General features: G+C 35.8%; 1 protein-coding gene across 1 annotated transcript in view; it reads left to right on the top strand.

The window, feature by feature from the left end:
* LOC137637976 (uncharacterized) overlaps positions 1–14,167 on the top strand; it is a 17,530-nt gene extending 3,363 nt beyond the window's left edge. The window contains exons 2-7 of the mRNA XM_068370078.1: positions 1,496–2,306; positions 6,392–6,545; positions 7,717–7,845; positions 8,570–8,724; positions 10,950–11,043; positions 12,425–14,167. Of these exons, the coding sequence (XP_068226179.1) occupies positions 1,501–2,306; positions 6,392–6,545; positions 7,717–7,845; positions 8,570–8,724; positions 10,950–11,043; positions 12,425–12,931 (1,845 nt within the window). The 5' untranslated portion in view covers positions 1,496–1,500 and the 3' untranslated portion in view covers positions 12,932–14,167. The remainder of the gene's footprint in view (positions 1–1,495; positions 2,307–6,391; positions 6,546–7,716; positions 7,846–8,569; positions 8,725–10,949; positions 11,044–12,424) is intronic.
* Positions 14,168–21,321: the final 7,154 nt, after the last annotated feature.

Raw genomic sequence — 21,321 nt, 5'->3', positions numbered from 1 at the left:
TCCATTTTCATCCTTTAAAGCAAATATCTGTTAGCGTCCTGTTACAAGTCCTCTTTTCATCAATTTGATGTTTCTTCCTTTCTTTAGTGTTTCCTCAATTTTGGTCTGATAATGTTTACGAATGTCTTGGGTTTTGGTTTACTCCTTGTTTTGGAAAGTTCTGCTAGTTTTATTTCCTCTTTCTTGAATTTTACCCTCATTATTAAATTTTTCTTTATTAAGTCTTTGGTTTTTTATGACAGTTTTCCAACATCTTATTTAGGAAGTAAATTTTTCTCCTCAAACCTTTATCCCTAAAGGTGATGGCTGCTCTGTAGTAACCGCTATCACTACTACAGTCACACATTAACTGGTAAAACATGGATCCCAAACAGTAACCTTCCTCAACAGTAGCAGTTTCATACACCTACATCGAAGGCTCATCAGCAGTACGCCTAGCCCCTTTACACCCACCGTGCCATTTAACTGCCTTCAACAGATACTCGCTCTTCTTGGATATCAGGGTCGTGGTGGCTTAGTGTGACTACTGGCAACGCCTTCTGTGGGGTCCGACTTCAAGCCTTGCTCACAGCTTGATAGACTTGATGGGTTACAACTTTCTGCTCTAACCTTTTTACTTTGTATGTACTGCACTAACAATTTGTTTCAACAACTTGTGAATGAATATGATTATATATTTTCCCCACACTGGTAGCCTGGCTGAAAGCCTGTTGCTACTAGCGACCTGGTAATATATGTCCTTATTCTTGATTTTAAGACTAGTTACCTACATATATCCCAAATTCTTTCTATAATCACATTTCTATTTTCTAATCTGTCTACTATTCTTTTGCAATGGTTGATGAATGCTACGTACTTGTCGTCTCAGTGTATATGATCAAAACAAAAGATGGTAGTCTCACTGGAAGAAATTAGCTTCATATCTCCAATAAAAATATGCTGATTTACATGTTATTATAAAACTCAAAATAAGAGTTACCTTCATTGATAATATCATTATAAAAAGCACAATTGAAATGATAGTTTCAATCGGGTTCTTCATAATAACCACGTATGAGGTACAACAAAAGTGTTGTTATACTTGGCATTGACACTTAAATATGTCTTTTGAGTTTGACAGAATATATTTGGGGATTATTTATTTACAAAGATGTGGAATTGTATTCTAAGGAAAATAGATCTTGAATGTCTTTGAAATAAAAACAATGAAATCCTAAGAATTTGTTTCACAAATGAAAAAGTTGCATTTATGAACACTTTACTCGTAATTTAAAAAGATTCCTTCAACTATATATTAGGTTATTTGGAAGTAATCAATAGCTCAAATCCTACATTCATTAAAAGAGACTTTAATGGCTATATAAATATCACACAAGACTTCCCATCAGATAATGCTTACTTGATTTATTTCCCACTGCACAACAATTTTATAGTATATATTTTTCATTCGTTGTATCTTCACATCTTATGTTTAATGATATTTCCAATCTCACAGCCAGGATGCCTGCAGACGATAGTCAAGGAGTTGGCCATGGGACACTGTGTGGAGCCGAGGCACAGTATTGCAGCAAGACCCCTCCAAGGCCTTCAGTGTATCGCACCATTGGCACTACACAGCCCTGCTTTTCTTCCTCTGCCCCTTCCATGTCTGCAGACATGATGGGATTAGCAGGACCTCTCAGACCAAATGAATCCCTGTCATCACCAGAGTCAAGAACCCTTGTCTTCCTCGATCCTGTTGCGTCTGCAGCAGGTTCGACACCATCGAGCAACCTGTCATCAACAAGACAAGGCTTTGTTCCACAGGATCATGCTTACAGAATTCCCTCAAATTCGTCACAAGTATCGAGGAGTTCGGTCATTTTGCAGCACAACTACACACCCGAACATGGAATTTCAGCTGCCGAGAGGAGCTATAGCTTCTCTCCTATGGTCATGAGAGGTAACAGCCCAGACTCATCCCCCGCTGTCACTTTTGCTCGGCACCCATCTCCAATAACTTCTGTAGGGAGGTTACGCAGCTCACCTACACTCTCAGTAGCTTCCTCCATTTCCACTTCAGTTTCCCCCTCCGTACCGACTACATCTATAGTCCCCTCGATCTACACCTCTCTGCCATCCTCCTCGCTTTCTTCCTCACTGTCTTTCTCTTTCCCGTCTGTCACACGGACACCATATGTGCACCACAGTCATTCCCCAAGCACTACTAGGATAGTGAGATCCACATCAGCTGCTTCGTCCACATTACATCCGTCACCCACGTCAAGAAGTGCTTCACTTGCCCTGAGGATATCCGAAGCTTCCAGGTACCGAAGGCTTTATCCTTGTTGTTTTTCTTGCATGTTTATGCACTACATGAAACTTCAGCATACACTAGGACTGTATCTGTTCTTCATACCTGTTTGAAAAAATTACCAATTTTCTCCCATGGTTTTCTTTCATGCAAATAATGTAACTAGGGATATCCATTTACAAAAGCAAACTACCATCTAATTTTTCCATTCTAATACCATTTTTTATTTTGAAAATGAAATTATGTATATGGCATGCTATCTTTAATAACAAACATTTAGAATGCTACTTTATTTATTAACAGGTACAAGCACTTCAACTTTTCTATATTGTTTCAGCATGTGTAAGCTTAGATATATTTCAAATAGCTACTATTAGTCGCATTACAGCACAACTTGGAAATCGGTTCACTGCCGAGTGAATTTCCTTTTAAATCACTATATTTGTGTAGTCTCACAGGTATTACAGTAACCTCCATTACACAAAAGTAGTTTCTAAATTGGATGAGTTAGTGTTGTCACTATTACCATGGGAGCTTGCAGCATAGCTCCGTTCCCTAGCTGAACTGCATTTTGGCCTTTATCTTGACCTCCAGTCCCATTTCCTTTCTTCTGGTTTCCAGTCCAACCTCTTTTAACTTTAACCTAACAGTATGACAGAGGACTTTGCTCTCCCTTGGTGCTGAATGCCCCCCCCCCCCCAACTCAAGGGTTGGGACATAAGGTACAAATACCAAATATCATTTAAAAGTAGTTTAAGAAGTGATTATACAAAATAGAATTTCTTTATTGTCAATGTTAATTTTTCTCTTCCAGAATGCATATTGACTTTTCTTTTAATATAAAGGATTGATTTACCATAACATTAGGTATAAAATGTAGTTTTCCATTTACCACCATGCAAGGCTTTTATAACCTTCAGTGATTTGTCATATCATCAGACTACCTTAAATCAAGTCTGTACTGGCATAAGGCCAGCTTAGTGTAAACCATCCATAACCTAGGAAGTGATAATAATTTGGAATACTAATGCAGTGTACCAAAACAGAGAAGCACCCAGTTAACTGTTGATCCCTTGATAGGAGAAAATTCCACCGAAGTTGCAGCGAGCTTATGTTTGAGAAGCCAGTTACAATCCCTTTCACTTTTATAAAATGCCAATAAAATTTACTAAATCTTTCTCACTACTGTGTTGTATGAAAATCTCAAAAAGGACTGAAACATACAATTCACAGCATTAAATTCTATACACGTGTAACCAAAAAGATATGTACATAACACTTGTGTATTTAGTCTACAAGTTCTAAATGTGTACGACTATAAAACTGAAGAGAAGAAAATGCATGAAACCTGATTTACTAATGAGTTTTATGTTAGGACATTTAACAAGACTAAGTGGAAGGACAACACATTCAGGACTAGAAAGAGTAAGGACTTGCTCTTTACAATAAAGAGCAGTTGTCTGGCTATATATATATATATATATATATATATATATATATATATATATATATATATATATATATATATATATATATATATAAATATATATATATATATATATATACATATATATATACATTATATATATATATATATATATATATATATACATACATACATACACACATAGGTATATATACAAATATTTCTTTCCGGTCATGCTCAGCAATATTGCCAGACTTATAGCTGATTTGACTCTCCCCGTCCATCGAGTATGATGAGGATGAAGTAGTCATACCCTGGCGAGATCAAAACTGCCGTTGTATTTAGGAAAGGGGGAGGGATGGGAAGGGTTGATTTTGTGTGTATGCATATCTGTCTAATTATTTAGCCCCTGGGCTTATACCATCTTACTATTGCAACTAAGGTTGTAGATTAGCTAGTAATATATATATATATATATATATATATATATATATATATATATATATATATATATATATATATACTGTATATATATACACACATATATATATATATATATATATATGTATATATATATATATATATATATATATATATACTGTATATATATATACATATATATATATATATACATATATATATATATATATATATATATATATATATATATATATATATATATATATATATATACAGTGGATGAGAGTATTAAGTGCCAGGTGATTTGCCAACTGTTGTGGATATCAGTCAAGGTAGAGATGACTATGAGGTTAGAAACCTTTCCCCAAGAAGACATGGTACAAGCCTTGAGGTTCGATATATTTATATTGGATATAAGCCAATGATCGTTTTTTACATTATGCCAAACATTGCAAAAAGACTTAAGAGAACATTTTAGTGATGGTCGTGATGTCTGCAAGAATATTTTATGGGTCTAAGGAACCTTGGATTTTCTCATGAAGGGCAAGATGATGCAACTTTAAGTTCTACTTCGATATCTGATCAGAATTTGGATTATACAAGTGCATTTTGAAGTCGTAAAACTACCCTAGCATTAAGTACAATCAGGTTCGAGCTACTAAGAGACGATTCTAACAATTCAAACAAATATATAAGGGCATATGTGTATATCAGATTCAGGAAGGGTGAAACTGATACTGAAGATGTTCGTCATCGTTACTAAGAAATAGAGAGATGTACAGTATATGATGGTGAAATGGGATCTCGTGTAAAGTGAGGCACTGTTGGTGTTGAAGGTGGAGTTGAAGATGTTTTTTTAAATCGTTTTGAGAGTGGATTAAGTGGAGTGTGTATGATATGCTTTCAGAAATTATTTTGAGAGTGGTTTTAGGAGTGATCTTTGCATACGTAATAAAAATATACGCGCAGTTAGCAGTTTTTTGCACACATCTCAAAATTTATCATAGATACGCATGTTCTATTGCAATTCTCGTTATTTTCTCGTAAAACATAATTATTGAGGAAAAAATCGCGACCAAAATGAATATCCCAGCTCAAATATTATGGTCGCTATAGTGATTTGAAAAAAATATTTCTTCCCAGTTTCTTGCTAGCGCTCAGTCTTGGGAACTTACAACACTAATCTTTACGTGGTCGTCAAAGGGTTAATATATAAGTAATCTTAATTACTTTATGTATAATTACAGTAAGAATCCTACTGTCGAGATCGATTACGTTTTTTCAACAGTTAGAATTCTATTCTTAATAGCCATCATGTTTTTTTTTTTTCAGATAAAGTATCCCTCAAAGAACATTAATCAATCAAGATGTTATATTGCCACCTAAACAACTGAATCTTTCTTATAATCCCAAAACCAGATACCAGGAATAAAAGGCTACCTGAAATTCATTTGACATAATTACTGTTATTCTGGTCAGTACTTGGCTGGGTAACCACTGACTTAAGTAAAATGGCGTGACATGTTCTTCAATTCGTGAATTATGCAAAATTTGGTCTGGTCAGTACTTGGCATGGTGACCACCAATGAATTTCTGACACATTTGACACAATAATCTTCCGTGAACATTGCTGACATTGCAACAGGCCTTAGGAGTCAAGTGGAAAAGTCAACAAGCCTCAATGAGACCCGAGAGGGCTATGGAAGGTTTATGGCAAATCTGAAATTTGAGTTGTTAGAAAACAGGAAATAAAACAATAAACTATTCGATTGGAACATGACAAACATCATCTTTAGCTATGTTTAATCTATTCATCTCCCTATCATACTTCCATCATTAAGATTTTGGCTTGTGCAAGACATTTTCATTTTGCTTAAGCAACATAAATTTTTCATTTTAACAATAGCTTTAAGAATGGCCTTTAGTGTCTAGACTTTTGAATATTAAGATTCATGTTTTTTCCTCTAGTGTACTGGTTTTGAATAAAAATATATGTCTTGTGGTTATAGTTTCTTGGATTTCTGTCGAAATTTCATGCAACATTTAAACAAAATAATTTACTTTACAGAACGTCACCAACTTTGATTTCGTCCATTTACGATACACTATACTCTAGACGTCTTTTATACACCCTAACTTACCCAATCCATGAAACCGTAAATATCAAATGCCCTTCAAACTCCCCAAATTTCCTCCTTAATTTCTAGCATTTCCGCCTCAGATTCCCTTTAAACTCCTTTGACTTCCATCAGCAATCTGGAGCATTTGGCGAGCTCCAACACTGGCACACCAGGGAGCAGTTTAAGCGAGAGAGAAGCCCGGGTCCACAACTTAGCACTAACATATTTGACCTCCCATGACTCCGTCCCGCCTTGCCTTCACTCGCCTCCTCCATCGTATGACCAGGTATGTCATTCTCATTCATTTCCATCTTAAGATTTCAGAAATAATAACAGCGAAGATTCAGTATGTTGAATTTAGCAGTGTCTAAATACTAAACAACAAAAGCCAATGCAATCGTTTCTAGTCAGTTCTATTATTATCCTTGTTGATGTATTGTATCGGCATATGATGAAATGTTATTTAGACTGTCAACATTGTAAGACAACGCATAAGATTAGAAATCTTTTAAAATTACCTATATTCTCAGCCATGTCAACTTCCCTACCCTCCCTTTATCGCATTCTGGAAATGAAAGTTTGGTTGATAGAAATATATACCTATATTGCTATATTGCTTCAAAGATGTAAATGAGGTAGCTTTAGTCATTAAAAATCTCATGTTAGGATATTAATCCACTCATATATAACAAAGAACAATCTTCTACACAAACAATACACTTTCCTCCAAAGATATTTGCCATCCTAGAATATATGACATTGTTGGTGTCTGGTATGATGTGAAAACCGCAGCCAACTCATTCGAGTCAAGAAACAAACCTCTCCCGACAACTGAACTTCAAATAATTATCCTCCAGAGGAACAACATTAATACGTTGGCATTCATTTTTAGGTAGCCATAGTTTGTTGCTTATGCCTGGCAGAGGCAAGGAGCAGGACAATGTTTCAGAGACCAACCATATATGCATATGATTAACGACCATGAATCCTCTACGCTCAAGCTAGGAAACATGGAGGGCTAGGCAGTGGTGGATTATGATTTGGCAGGTAGCCCTATAGGATCCCCAATCCCCCATCCATAGTACACAAGAACGGTGAGATAGCAGATACGACTAGACGCTATAGACTTGAGAGGGCCACGAACTTCAGTCCAACAGATTGTGTGACAGGGGTATTTCCAATGGTCTCCTACTTCCTAATGTTGAATAGAGTCTCCGGTTGCTATTTGTTTTTATTCTCTGGTGTACAATGCTGGCTTAACAATTGTATTTCAAATTATTTTTAGAGGCCCCACTATAAGCCCTCATCTGGTCTATAAGAGAGACTATATTGTTTGCCAGTTTGAGACTATGGCGTGTTAATCAATTTCAGCATTTGAATTATTGTTATTTTAATTAATAGACGTACATTCCATCCAGAGAAAGATCTTCTAATCGTGTAAATCCTTTCCTTCCCAGTTGTGCAACCCCAATGCTCTCCCTACTTACCAAGAAGCAACGCAGAGCAGCCGACAGAAAGGGGAGCCAAGGACGGTGTTCACTCTTCCATCGAATGCCGAGCCTCCTGGTACAGATCCTGTCCTTCAGGTGAGGCTCTCTTATAGGAAAGACATGAATGACTTCTTTGAGAATGAGCTCTAAGTGAATATTTTTCATAGAAAAATTTTTGGGCTTCTTTAGATGAAAAATAGGTATCTGTTTTTCCATATAAGCTAAATCTATTAGTTCATTCTACTAACTTTCCTCAATTAGTAATTTATCAACTGCAAGCCAACTATTTCATCTTACATTCATGTCTTATGCTATATATTTGCAAGTACGTACATCACCTGACCTTTCTCTGATTTCTTGAGTTTAAAGCCCTTCCATGAACCAAATACTCTCAGCAGAGGTTCACAATAGGCAGCACTTGTAAATACAACATTTAGCATTTGTTAAAATTTCTCTGATTCTTGTAATGATAAATCGTTAAAATCTGCAATTTAGCATTTCCTCTACTTCAACTCCCAATCCCCTTTTTGATAGAGCACTGCATTCCCTCTGATTATAGTTAAAGTTGAAGAAAAAACTCCATTTTACAGATATAGTAGCTACAATCACCTCATAAAAATGTTTTTTTTTTTTCCCTTTTGGGTGTAAAAGTTTACAGGTGAAAGTCCCAATTACCAGAAACTATTGGCAAGATCCCTCTTCTCCAAGTTTACATTGAATTGATAGATGTAACAATGCTGTAAATATAGAAAATGATATGGTAATAAGCAAGCATCCTACCGTTCTGGTATTTCTCTACGTGCCACTTTCCTTCTACCAGACGTACGTGGTCCAAGAGTCAGAAAGAGGACTGAGAGGAGGCGTCCTGGCATCCATAGCAGCAGAGCTCAGCGACTCTGAGGGCGGTTACTCGACCATACTGGACGCCATTCCTCACGAACATGCGAGGGAGCCTTGTCCTGCGGTTCCTGTCAGGTCAATTTCTTCTTGCTTTTGTTTTCCCCAATCTGTACAATCCTCTATTTTTCAGGCTTATTTTCGTTTCTATTACTTTAATTTTGAGCTTTGAGGGTACACTCATGCATACTATTTTATTTGTTTAATTATTTCATTTTATCACTGGGCTATTTTCCATGTTGGGGCCCTTGGGCTTATGGCATCCTGTGGCCCCTTAAGCTTATATCATCCTGCTTTTCTAACTAGGGTTGTAGCTTAGCTAGTAATAATAATAATAATAATAATAATAATAATAATAATAATAATAATAATAATAATAATAATAATAATAATAATAGCCCAGCATTACCTGGTTCTCCCAATCCTCTATCCTTCAAGTCTTATGTTCATCCGTTTTGCTAATTCTACACAAAGAATCACAATAATTAAAAAAGGGGGATAACTGAGCTTATGTAAGTCACTGAATTACATCAATCAAATCCCTTCTTTGATTAGGTGCATGACCACATCTGTCCCTACATTTGTAAAGAAAAATTTCGGAGTATATGAACCAAGTCTTGATTTTACACACTTTAACCTAAATTAACCAAAGAACCCTTACCCAGTTGGAGGCCTGATCACAACTTTTGTTTGATTCCACGATGCTCACTGCCCCTGTAGTCGCCACAAAGATTCCGGGCGAAATAAGCCCCACCCTTTGATGACGTCATGGCCTTTCACGTTGTCTCCCACGTTAGCAGTGGTCACAATACGTCCCCTGAAAAATTTGTGACCGCTGCTAACGGGGGAGACAACACGATTGGTTATGACGTCATCAGGAGTGGGGCTTAGTTCCTCCGGAATCTTCGTGGTGACTATAGTCGGGAAAACCATAGGCACATTACTGGAGCTTGTACAAAGGAAAACATCCCGTCACATTCACAGCTCTTAAGATAACAAGTAGATAATCGGGAAACAATTTTTTGCATTTTGCTTACTAAAGGTAAATATTTAGATCATTTTTTCAGGACTATTTGTTGCGGTTATTTTAATTAAAAATCATATTTCTCTTATTTAGTTTTTCCTTCACTTCTCCGTATCCCTTTCTTACGGTGGATGGGGTCCATCTATTCATTCATGTACATTTTCCTAGGACCTTCTTATCAGTCTCCATTAGGTAAATTTGGGCTTCTTTTTGTCAATTAAAGTTTATTGATTTCAGTCAGTATTAGTCTTTTCCTCCTGAATCGTAAATGTTTATGATTAAAAGTCTATTATTTTATGACTAATGAGTCAAAGATTAGCAATGGAAAGCTGGACATTGTCGCCATGAAAACGATCTTGCCAATTACGATATATAGTGAAACTTGGTTCGTCACAAAAAGAAAAAAAAATAAACTGCATTAAAATGAAATCGATCTGACACTGACATCACATACTATCAACGTTGTAAATAATTATCACCGTCAATGAAAAGATAAGTTATTATTTCCACCAGTCATTCTTTTCAAGTTCATATCTTAAATTGTGACTATCTTCCAATTAATGTTTCTACCCTTGATTGTTTTCCTGTTAATGCTCCCTTCAGTTATTCTTTTCCAGTTCTTATCTTAAACTGTAACTGTCTTCCAGTAAACGTTTCAACCCATGATTGTTTTCCTGTTGATGTTTCCTTCAGTTATTCTTTTCCAGTTCATATCTTAAACTGTAACAGTCTTCTAGAAAACATTTCAACCATTATTGTTTTCCTATTAATGTTTCCTTTAGTCATTCTTTTCCAGTTCATATCTTAAACTGTAACAGTCTTCTAGAAAACATTTCAACCATTATTGTTTTCCTATTAATGTTTCCTTCAATCATTCTTCTCCAGTTCATATTTCAAACTGCAACAGTCTTCCAGTTAATGTTTCTCCCTGTAATTGTTTTCCTGTTAATGTTTCCTCCAGTCATTCTTTTCCAGGTCATATCTTAAACTGTAACAGTCTTCCAGTTAATGTTTCTCCCTGTAATTGTTTTCCTGTTAATGTTTCCTCCAGTCATTCTTTTCCAGGTCATATCTTAAACTGTAAAAGTCTTCCAGTTAACGTTTCTGCCCGTGATTGTTTTCCTGTTAATGTTTCCTCCAGTCATTCTTTTCCAGGTCATATCTTAAACTGTAACAGTCTTCCAGTTAACGTTTCTACCCGTGATTGTTTTCCTGTTAATGTTTCCTCTAGCGACTCTCTTCCAGTTAGTGTTTTCAAGGGAGTTTTTTTCTCATTCAGGTTCCTCCGCACCTGTTCTCTGAAACGATTACGACCGCCCAAGGTGCAGCCGCCATGCCTAACATCAGTTTGCAACAAAGCCCTTGTCAGAAAGGTAATGTTTCATCTGGTACTTTCTTTGCCAAACAATTGACTTAACCAATTCATTTATTAGCAAATATACAAAGCTTATATTTTTTCAGCAACGAGTAGAAAGTTTATTTTCTGACATGTACTGAACGAGATTTGATTTCTATATATAAGAATACATGAGACTTAATTTTTGTTTGTAGAAAACTTCGAGTTCAGTTTCTTCGATAAAGAATAATTGATATTTTCAGAAATGTTCACTATCATTCCATGAAACCAAGACATCAGCAGTTTAATTTGTTTAATTAACAAAGGCACACACACACACACACATATATATATATATATATATATATATATATATATATATATATATACATACACACACACATACAGTAGTACCTCGGTTTATGAGTTTAATCTATTCTGCTCGCGGTCCAAAATGCTCATTATCCAAAACAATTTTTCCCATAAGAAATAAAGGAAATTTACTCAGAGCATTCCACATCCATACCATATGCACAAATTTTTAAAAGTTTGTGTTGGTAATAATTGAATAATTTATAATCCCAACCATCAGAAATAAATACAATTTAATCATTTACATTCAAAATTAGAAATAATAATGTAGCACAATATAGTCAAATGCAAATTATAAGAAACGGTTATTACATAGAAACACTTCCTATAGGTCTCATGTAAAGCCATGAAGGATATCCACAGCATTTCTTATGCATGTATGATGTTCCACTTGTGGCAGTGGTGGTGGTGGGGTGGATTGAGGCCACCATGTTTATTGAGCTTCCAAGTTTGGCACACTAGGAAGAGATTGGAACATCCAATGCGATTGTCATAATCCCATCTGCCAGTGTGTTCATTTGATGGAGTACCACTGTATATTTTCTAGCTGGTCTTGCCAGTTGCCATAATAATCTACTTGTACAGGCATGGCTTTTTCTGAACTTCAATCATAATTACCGCAATGCTGTCCTTTTTCATTTTCCTTCTAAAGATTTTTGACCGTTTCTCCTGCAAAAGACCTAACGGCTTCCATCTGTCCCTTCATCTATATATACAGTACAGTCTAGTGTATATTATTCATTGAGACATACTATACCTCAATCCCAGCTCATTCCAACAATTTAAAGCCAAATTTGAGACCTACAGAGAGTATTTCATTACACCAGAAAAATTCTGATCTGAACGGGATAGTCTTGTTCGTACAGCTCCAAAATCAGGCTATGATTGCTCACTTTCTATAGCTACATAGCCTATACAACCAATCTTATTACAAAGGAGCATGCTTGTAAAAAAATGAATACATTAATGCTAATTTTTGTAAACGGGTATATATGATATGATTCCAACTTTTCAATAGATAAGCTTCAATAATTCTACGTTCACAGGAACTGAACAGAAGGTGGCCTTTCATTGCTGGAGCGCAGGAAGACGACCACTGTCCGGGCTTGATACTCGTAGAATGTTCCTCCCATCTCACAGTTGCTCACCTTCCTGAGCTTCCAAGACCTGCAGATGGGACAGCTGCTGCAGCAAGTGCATCAGCAGGGAACCCTTCCTTCAATTTGAATGTGGGAGGTAATGTCGGCGGAAACGGGGCCGATACGTTTGCTGACATTCCCCTGCCATCTTCAACTGGTAACGCAAATGTAACCACGACAATAGATTTAGACACAGCGGCCCTCACCTCGCAAGTGCTCTTTTACCTGTGTGGCAAGTGCGTGGGATACGATTCCTTCGACAAAGATAACGTTCGGTCTCACATCGAATATGACTGTCCGTACTCCTACAACCAGTGGGGAAACATCTCGGAGCGGTACCTTCTCCTGAGGGCCTTCTTCTTCGTCATCATTGTTATGATTGTGTTCGTGTGGCTTCCGTACCTTGGCATTTAATGTTTTTGGGCATAGTTATCTATCAATAACAACAAAAGGGTCCTAAAGTGAGACAGCAAATCTAAACATAAATTGCGCCACAAAAGTAGCACTAGTAGAATTCCTTCTTAAATACACCCAACACACATACTGTAGAAACCAAGAAAGCATTAGAATAATTACGCTTGAAAAAAGATCGTTCTTTCATTGCAGATGAATTTTGGTAATAAGATTTTTAAAAAAAATGGTGGCCCTGCATCTGCAACACTGAATGTGACGGTACTTATTAATGTCCTATTGTACAGTAATCTAGCCAAACAAAACATCTTTAGATAGCCTTTACAATCTAACAAAACTTTTAAACCTTGTAATGCTCACTAAGTGATCTTCCATAACCCCCGGGGAAATTAGAGACTAATTGAGAGAGTAATTGATTTGTGGATTTCATAAAGTTCCGGGAGTAACTATACATGCATACTGTACATGGATATAATATATACGTATTAATAAGTCGCGAAAACTCTAAAATTCAGGTATTATTTTTAAAATAAATTACAAAATAATCAATAACTAAAAGGCCCAAAAACCTCATGGAAGTTTTGCATAATCAGATTAAAATTCATTTAAAATCCTCCCTCTGAGTTTGACATTTAGTCATTCATCATCTTCAGCATCACATATTCACAATAAAAAAAAAATAAATAGAAAAGACAGGTTCAAGTTCAGAAGCCCCATTTAAAACATGATGCCTTCAAGCGGCAGGACTGGACTTGTAATACTTGTGCTTTTAATTTTTTTCTCTCTTTTTTTAAGAAAAAGAAAATGAGGTTTCACTACACCACAGAACTTTAAGAAAGGATTTTAGTCCCCTTATAACATGACTAGTTTTCACTTCCAACTCACAGATTAACTATGCCGACACATGGATTATCCCACTTACAGCTTAGCTTAACCCACCATGAGATGACATTATCATTAGAGTAGTCAAAATAAAAATTCCAGCCTTCACCCTAACCCCATCCCTTTCCCTTGTAGAAAACCTCCTTCCAGTTAGAATAAAGGTTCCTTTGCAGACATAGATTATCTTCCACTAGGAGAAAGAGAAAAAAAACACGTGTACAGTGATCGTGATTTTTTCCAAGTATTTTTTGGTGTTCCAGCAAGCAGTTTGTTCTCTCTTGACTCGATACTAGTATTCTACTGTTCTACAGGAACTTAGGATACAGATCAAATTCACCGTTACACTTTCAAATCAATGTCAACTCAACTATATATATATATATATATATATATATATATATATACATACATATGTATATATATATATATATATATATATATATATATATATATATATATATATATAAAATACATATATATACATACTGTATATATAAATTTATATACATATATATATGAATATATAGACACATATACATAAATATATATATATATATATTATATATATATATATACATATATATATATATATATATATAATATATATATACACATATATATACATATATATATATATATATATATATATATATATATATACATACAGTAGTTCCCTATAGAGTAGTCGTTGTCTTTGTGTATTTGTACAGTGCCCTGACTCTTTAGTCAGACTATCAAATAGTTTTTGCATATATATACACATATACTTTACTGTGATTACGTGGTAATGGAGTATTGATCTTAATATCCCCCTTTAAAAATAGTGTGGTTGATAATATATTTGCCTTTTGAAATATCATCAGTAGTGTTCTCATTGCATACGAAATACTGTACCGTAGGAAGATGAGTATAGGGTATAGGGTAGATTCCATAAATGCTCAATGATCAATGATAATTAAAAGTAATCCTTCAATTTTCTTTACTTTTGATGTTCTGGTAACATAAAATCTTAGCACTAATTGCTGTCTTAGATTTGAAAATATAGTCAAGATTAAACTCTGCTTGAATTTGAAAAGATCTCGAGCCTCAGAAAGAAATGATCGGACAAATTTTGCAAGGCGACGAGGGGGACCTAGGTGTACGGCTAACAACAACCACCCCCTTTTTAATTTCAAAGTTTAGAGCCTTTGGGAGTTTGGTGTTAGCCTCACTGGGCAATCAATAGGCTAGGAAAATCAAAAGAGAGAGTTCATGAATACAAGTGATCAGATGTGAAGCAGTTGGTCAGAAACACAGGACCTTTCCCATGATATCGAGTTAAATGCCAAGGTTTGTTACTTCCACAATGATGTATGATGGCTTCTTTGAGTTTGATAGGTTAGTATATAACCATGAGCAGTGTAACTTGATATGCCTTGTATAGATAACGAACTTTTTCTGGTTGTTAATGCTTTCTGATCGAGATTCGTTGAATTCAAATGATTAACATTTTAAATTTAACTTCAGAGATCTTCAATACTGATGTTTGATTAATTTTGTGATAATGTAGCACCTAACTTTATCTATGACTGCATCTAGTGTCTTTATATTTGTTTTATTACTGCGTTTACAGGTTTACAGGCCATATGACATCGTGGTGTCGCCATGGAGTAAATCATAAGTGAACAGAACATTGTGAGCCCAATTTTGGCTTCTAACTGGACCCTCCTCTCTATATCATCTCTTTCTTAGCTTTTGCAGCTTTAGTAACAAAAGGTGTCTCATTGGGATCTGCTCAAAATGGCAAGTCCTCGTCGCAGAGTAATGTTGCCAGTGAATCATAATTTCTGTTTTAGTTTTGCAGACTAAATAAATGTAGCCTGGGGAACTGCTGCACAGTTTATGGTCAGGGAAATCTGTTTTTTGTTTCAAGCTTTTGAAAACGAATTGATATCAATCCCATTACTGTCAAAGACCAATAATTGATCAGCCTGATGAAGAGACAGTGTAATTTAAGTGGTGAAATGTGATCACCAAAAAATGTAAAGAACGGTACCTGTTAATAGTTTAGACTTTAGAAGATAGTCTTGCTTAGAGAGATACTGGGAATGACACACTCACAATTTGTTGTAGCCCATTAAGTGTGGCGTTGCTCCTGAGTGTTGTTTGGGAAGGTGAATGAAGCCCGATTTACACTAAAGGCTAATAAAAATTGCATTTATGATTTAAACATAAATCGACGAAGCACGGAAATATGTTACTGTCTTCCATTTGAAAGATGAAAACGCACAACCATTTGTTACATTCTAAAGATAAGTTTAATCATTTTCTTTATATAAGAGTGATTAGTGTGGTTCAATTAGGCTGGTGTACTCGCAGGTGAACGAAATAAAACAATTGTGAACAAAAACCTCGAAGTAGTTGGCGAATCCGAGAAGCTAGGGTTCCATAACCAAGATACGAGTGGTTTTAACAATGGCAGAGCAAGAAAAGTGTGGATACTTACCAAGAGAACAACATAAGATATATCATAGCTTTCATACCACACTGATGCCAAAAAAAAGTGACTAAAAAAAAACAAGATTTTCTTCTCACCTTAGATTTTGGCTTCTTTGCATCATGCTAATGAAAATGGCGTGTGTCTACGTATCACTAGGATTGTAAGCTTGCTGTACAGTATTTTTATAATGAAATGTCGTAATATAGAACTTAGTTGGCCCGTGTGTGAAGAGAGAGAAGTATTATTGGGTAACACCCAAGAGGCTGAGAGAAATCTGGATAAACCAAATAGTTTAAACAGGCAATGGAAAGTCATAATCAGTTCTTTATACATCATCTTTTTTTCAGATCTCATAATCCAAAGGAAATCTTTCTTGTTCGACTTTCTCATAATTGGTGGGAATCATCAAGTGCTGATTACTTTCTTTCTTTCTCTCTCTCTAGAGCTGTGAAGTATCAATATTTGTGTCAGGTGGAATTGGGATAGCTGATGCAGATATCCACAATGATGGGATGTATTCATGAGAATTATGCACCACTCTCCAGCTGATTACGTTTTACATTTAAGAATTTCCTTTTGTAGGCTAAAAAGGAGATGCATAATCACGTGGATGTCAATATTTTGTATTCTGTCAGTGTATGTGCCAAAAATTATCTAATTGTTAAGGAAATTTTGTTTTTATTCATTATGGAATTTGATGCCTAATTACCATATCACGTACTAAAGTATTGCAGCCTAATACATACCGAGTAATGTTTGCAAAGTAAAAATTCCCTTTTCAATTGTATAAACTGTTGGTTATAATATTGTGTGCAAATGTAAATGAATTTCAAAAGCTATTAGTACCTGATTTATCAGCTCTTTCAGCTAACAGAGAAAAAAAAATGGAAATATATCCTTTTGTTTTCCAAATGAGATTTTGTTTTCAAATTGCATCTTTTCATCTCTTTCCTTCCTCGATATTCTTATTCCTGAAATTCAAGTTATTCAACTTATTTTTTTTTTTTTTTTTTTTTTTTTTTTTATAAATTCCTTGAAAGATTTTCAGCCAATTTTTTTTCTTCCATATCTTCATCACAGTCATGATATGAATTTTGAGTGTTGTACATGGTTTTAGATAAAAATCCTATGTCTTTGGTGATGCAAGATATTGTTATTTCGTTGGCTGGACATTACAAGATACAATGGAGTCGATATCCCAGAACTCTCACAAATTTTAGCTGGGTCTAGTTAGAAAATCCTTTAACAGTTTTCGAATTTTGCTTCTGGTAAAACTTAAGAACACTTCTTTTTCACTAAAAGGCCAAATCTGCCTATACCATTTAATTTTCACTGCATTATAATCAACAGTTAAAGGTGTCAATAAAATTTCATAAGAGAAATTGCAAATTCAAATTCATGTGTAAGATTAAAAAGCACAGAACGTTTTGTTTAAGAATTAATGTTACATATATTTTAGGCTGACTCCTTTTTAACCCTATCACTGCCAGTGGTGACTTCGTTAAAATCTGCAAGAGGAAACTCCCTTTTTAAATCACCCAAACTATAGAAAGTTGGTATTCAATGGAAAGGTCTTGATGGTAACTTTCCAATAAATATCAACAATCTAGGGCTTGTGTGGCCGTGAAAGATTTCGCTACATCAGAAGTTTCGTTGAATTCACCACCGACAGTGAAAGGGTTAAAGTAATATTTCAATGAGTATAAGAGAAGAAAGTTTGAGAATGAAATGTTAGGATACTTTCGACTATTGTATGGTATTAAAGCTGTTCTGTCTTGTACTCACTACTTTTACTTCTTTAGAAAAACTGAATACATGCTTTGTCGCATTAAAATTTCTTCTTAAGAAAAAAAATAAAAAAAATTGGTTACCAAGTAATATTTGTTTTGTGAACGATGAACCCCACAGAGTATTGTAATGTATATCAATAAATTTATTTAGTGTTTTTACTCGGACTTTTCTTGAATCTCCCAGAATCTATTTGTTTGTAATGATATTGATTTATATGGCTCAGCGCTAGGGCAGAGGAGCCCATTTGCCACCAAGCTTCATCTGGGGGAAAGAAAGAAAGTAAAAGCTAAAATGTGTGCAATGCTTACATTGTTCCTGCTTTTGTTACCAACGCCAACGAAGTTGGAAGGAGGTTATGTTTTACACACTGTTTGTGTGTGTGTTTGTTTGGGAACAGCTTCATGGCCACAATTTTAATAGTAGAGTAATCAAACTTCCAGGGATTATGTAAAAAGATGGAAATTATTAAATTTTGGAAAGTGAAGGTCACGGTCTAGCAAAAGGTTGAGAAATAAGCTGTGCGGCAGAGGTCTGCGCTCTACTGAGTGCCCCTCTAGTTTTCTCTGCAATCTCTCGGATTTATACAATAATTTCTTGAGACCATTTGTACAGTTTCCTGACTCTTCCACCGATAATGACTATTAATTTCATGCAAATTTAGTTTTTGCAAAAGTATGAAGTCATGTCATGGGGTCAACAATACGGGGTGAAAAATTAACGAAATGGACAAATGCTGAAGAGAACTAGATTTTAGACCGAATGTCTATATGACTCCTCTACAAAACAATCATATCGCAATGACCTTAGGAATACATTACCAGATGAATAAACCCTGCCCCCCCCCCCACACGGATATTAGAGGACACTGAGAGAAACTCAAAACAACAGCGTGGGTCAGCTATTTGGAAACAACTGGCATAAAAGATCACAAACATTAATTTGATGAAAATGACTAAGAAATCACAAAGCTAACAGATGAAACAAGAAAGGCACTAATTGATCATCTGAACAATCCCACCTCAGAACCTGAAAGACGAAACCATAGGCAAATGGAAGCTGATGTTCGAAGATCCACAAAAAGACTGGAAAATGAGTGATGGATAAGCAAGTCTGAACAGATGCAAGAATATTCTGACAGAAATATGAAAAATTCAGCACTGCATGAGCACTGTATGGTCCAATTTCTCTAGGACTAGCTCCATCAAGAAATAAAGATGACAAGAATCCTCAAGGGTGAAATAGTGATACTTAAACGGTGGATGGAATACTTCCAGGAATTAGAGAATAAATCCTATAATTGATGAAAATGCCATTAATAGCATACTTCAACAACCAGTTTATGAGACACTGGACAGATTCCTAACCTGATGGTCTATTACTTGGTTGTCCTCCTATTCTTCTTTATGCCTCGGAGACTTGAACTATACCAAGACATTGCATAAAAACTCTTGAAAAATTCCATCAATGCTGCTTGAGAAAAATCCAAAAAATCCGTTAGCAAGATCATCAAACAAACAGCAGCATTTCATTAGAGCCAAATTGCTTATGTACTTAAGTCCTTATCACTCAGAGTCAATCAAGATGGACGGGTTAGAAAGAAGGGCACATCCATTCCAAAACAAATATTCTACTTAAGAGTTAAACAAGGGAGCCCGAAGAGTGGGTGGACAGAAGAAGCATTTCAAGGACTGTCTGAAGACAAATATGAAAATATGTGACATCAATAATAAAATCTACGAAAGAGATGCACATGACTGCACTGTTTGGAGAGTAAAAATAAATGAAGCCCTCCATGCACTCCAGAGAAAATGTAAATAGGAGAATGATGAAAAAAGAGCAAGAAAATCAGCTAGACATGAAAACCCACAACTTCCCCTACCTCCTGATAATGTGCCCACACGGTAGAATAATGTGTGGATTTAGAATTGGACTAGTTTCTCATTTGAGACCTCATTAAGGTCTTTGAAACTGTAATACTCGAAATTGAATGACAGCTATGATGATGATAAAGATGAGTAATAGGTTATATCAAGCTCAACTACCAAGAGACTGGAAAATTTTCTCTTCTGCTCAAAGAATGATTAAAGTTCACAAGCTATCGACAGGGTTAATGTCAGATAGTAACATGGTGCATGTGTGTCTGCTACTGCGAATGTGGACACCAACTTTCCCCTCCCATGAGCAACACTAACCTTGGTAGTGGGGGAGGAGATGTGTCTCTCTACAATGACAACCACACTTGAAGCAAGAAGGGCCTTCTTGGTACTTCAATAGCATTTCTGGAAGTGTCCTACCTTTTGGCACCCATGACATGTCACACCTTTTGCTGGGCATGATGTTCGATCAGGGGAATGACATACCCTGCAGTTTCCGCATTACTTTGCATTTGAATAGCCATCTGGCTCAATATAATAACTTTGATGTCATCACTTGAAGCATTGGCCGACTCCCACCCAACGACGTCTTGGTGCGCATATTCAAAAGTACAACACACAGCCTGAAGGGCACCTACACATTTGAACATATCACAAGCCTGAAATATATGTCTTTTCCATACAGGATTACTAAGACCTATTATTATTTTATGTAATAGTATATAATCAACTAAACACTCCTCACCCTTTGGGCACTGGAAATCACAATCTGTGGGCTTTTGGACAAAAGCAGAGAATTCCTATAACTCTACTGCCTGGTTAGATGACAGTAATACAACGTTTCCGATAGCATCCAAAGCCATGCCTGTGGTAAGGGCGTTTCAATTGGCATCCGAGTACCAAGCATCCAGTACACGTTGTAGTACCATTACATCACACTTCTCTGGACAGCAGAAACCAGAACTTTGCCTGCATGTGGTCCACAATCGGGAAGGGCATCCTGAATTGCATGTTACTGGTCCATAATCATTAGTGCCTGCATCACAGCCCATGACAAGGCCCTTGGCACTGCAGGAGAGGCACATGCCTTGGCTTTAACAATCACTGCACCCTGTTGGGTTCGTAATGAGACGACAGAATCCACAGAGATGTTTATTGCAAGATAACAGAAAGTTGATTGACTACCACAACAGTAACCAGTTGTTGCTTCATATCAGAGTTAAACTTCACTTGTTCCCACCCACCTCCTATAATATTCTAATTTATATTTTTCTTGGGTAAACCCCGCGAAAATTAAATGACAAATTTGGAGATACTGCAATTTGTATGTTTCCTGAGTATACAAACTTGAAGTTCTTTACATAAGA

Source organism: Palaemon carinicauda, chromosome 3, assembly GCF_036898095.1.
Source record: "Palaemon carinicauda isolate YSFRI2023 chromosome 3, ASM3689809v2, whole genome shotgun sequence".
NCBI classification, from domain to species: Eukaryota; Metazoa; Arthropoda; class Malacostraca; order Decapoda; family Palaemonidae; genus Palaemon; species Palaemon carinicauda.
The sequence above is the reverse complement of the archived record's forward strand: the minus strand, read 5'-3'. Positions and strand labels throughout refer to the sequence as shown.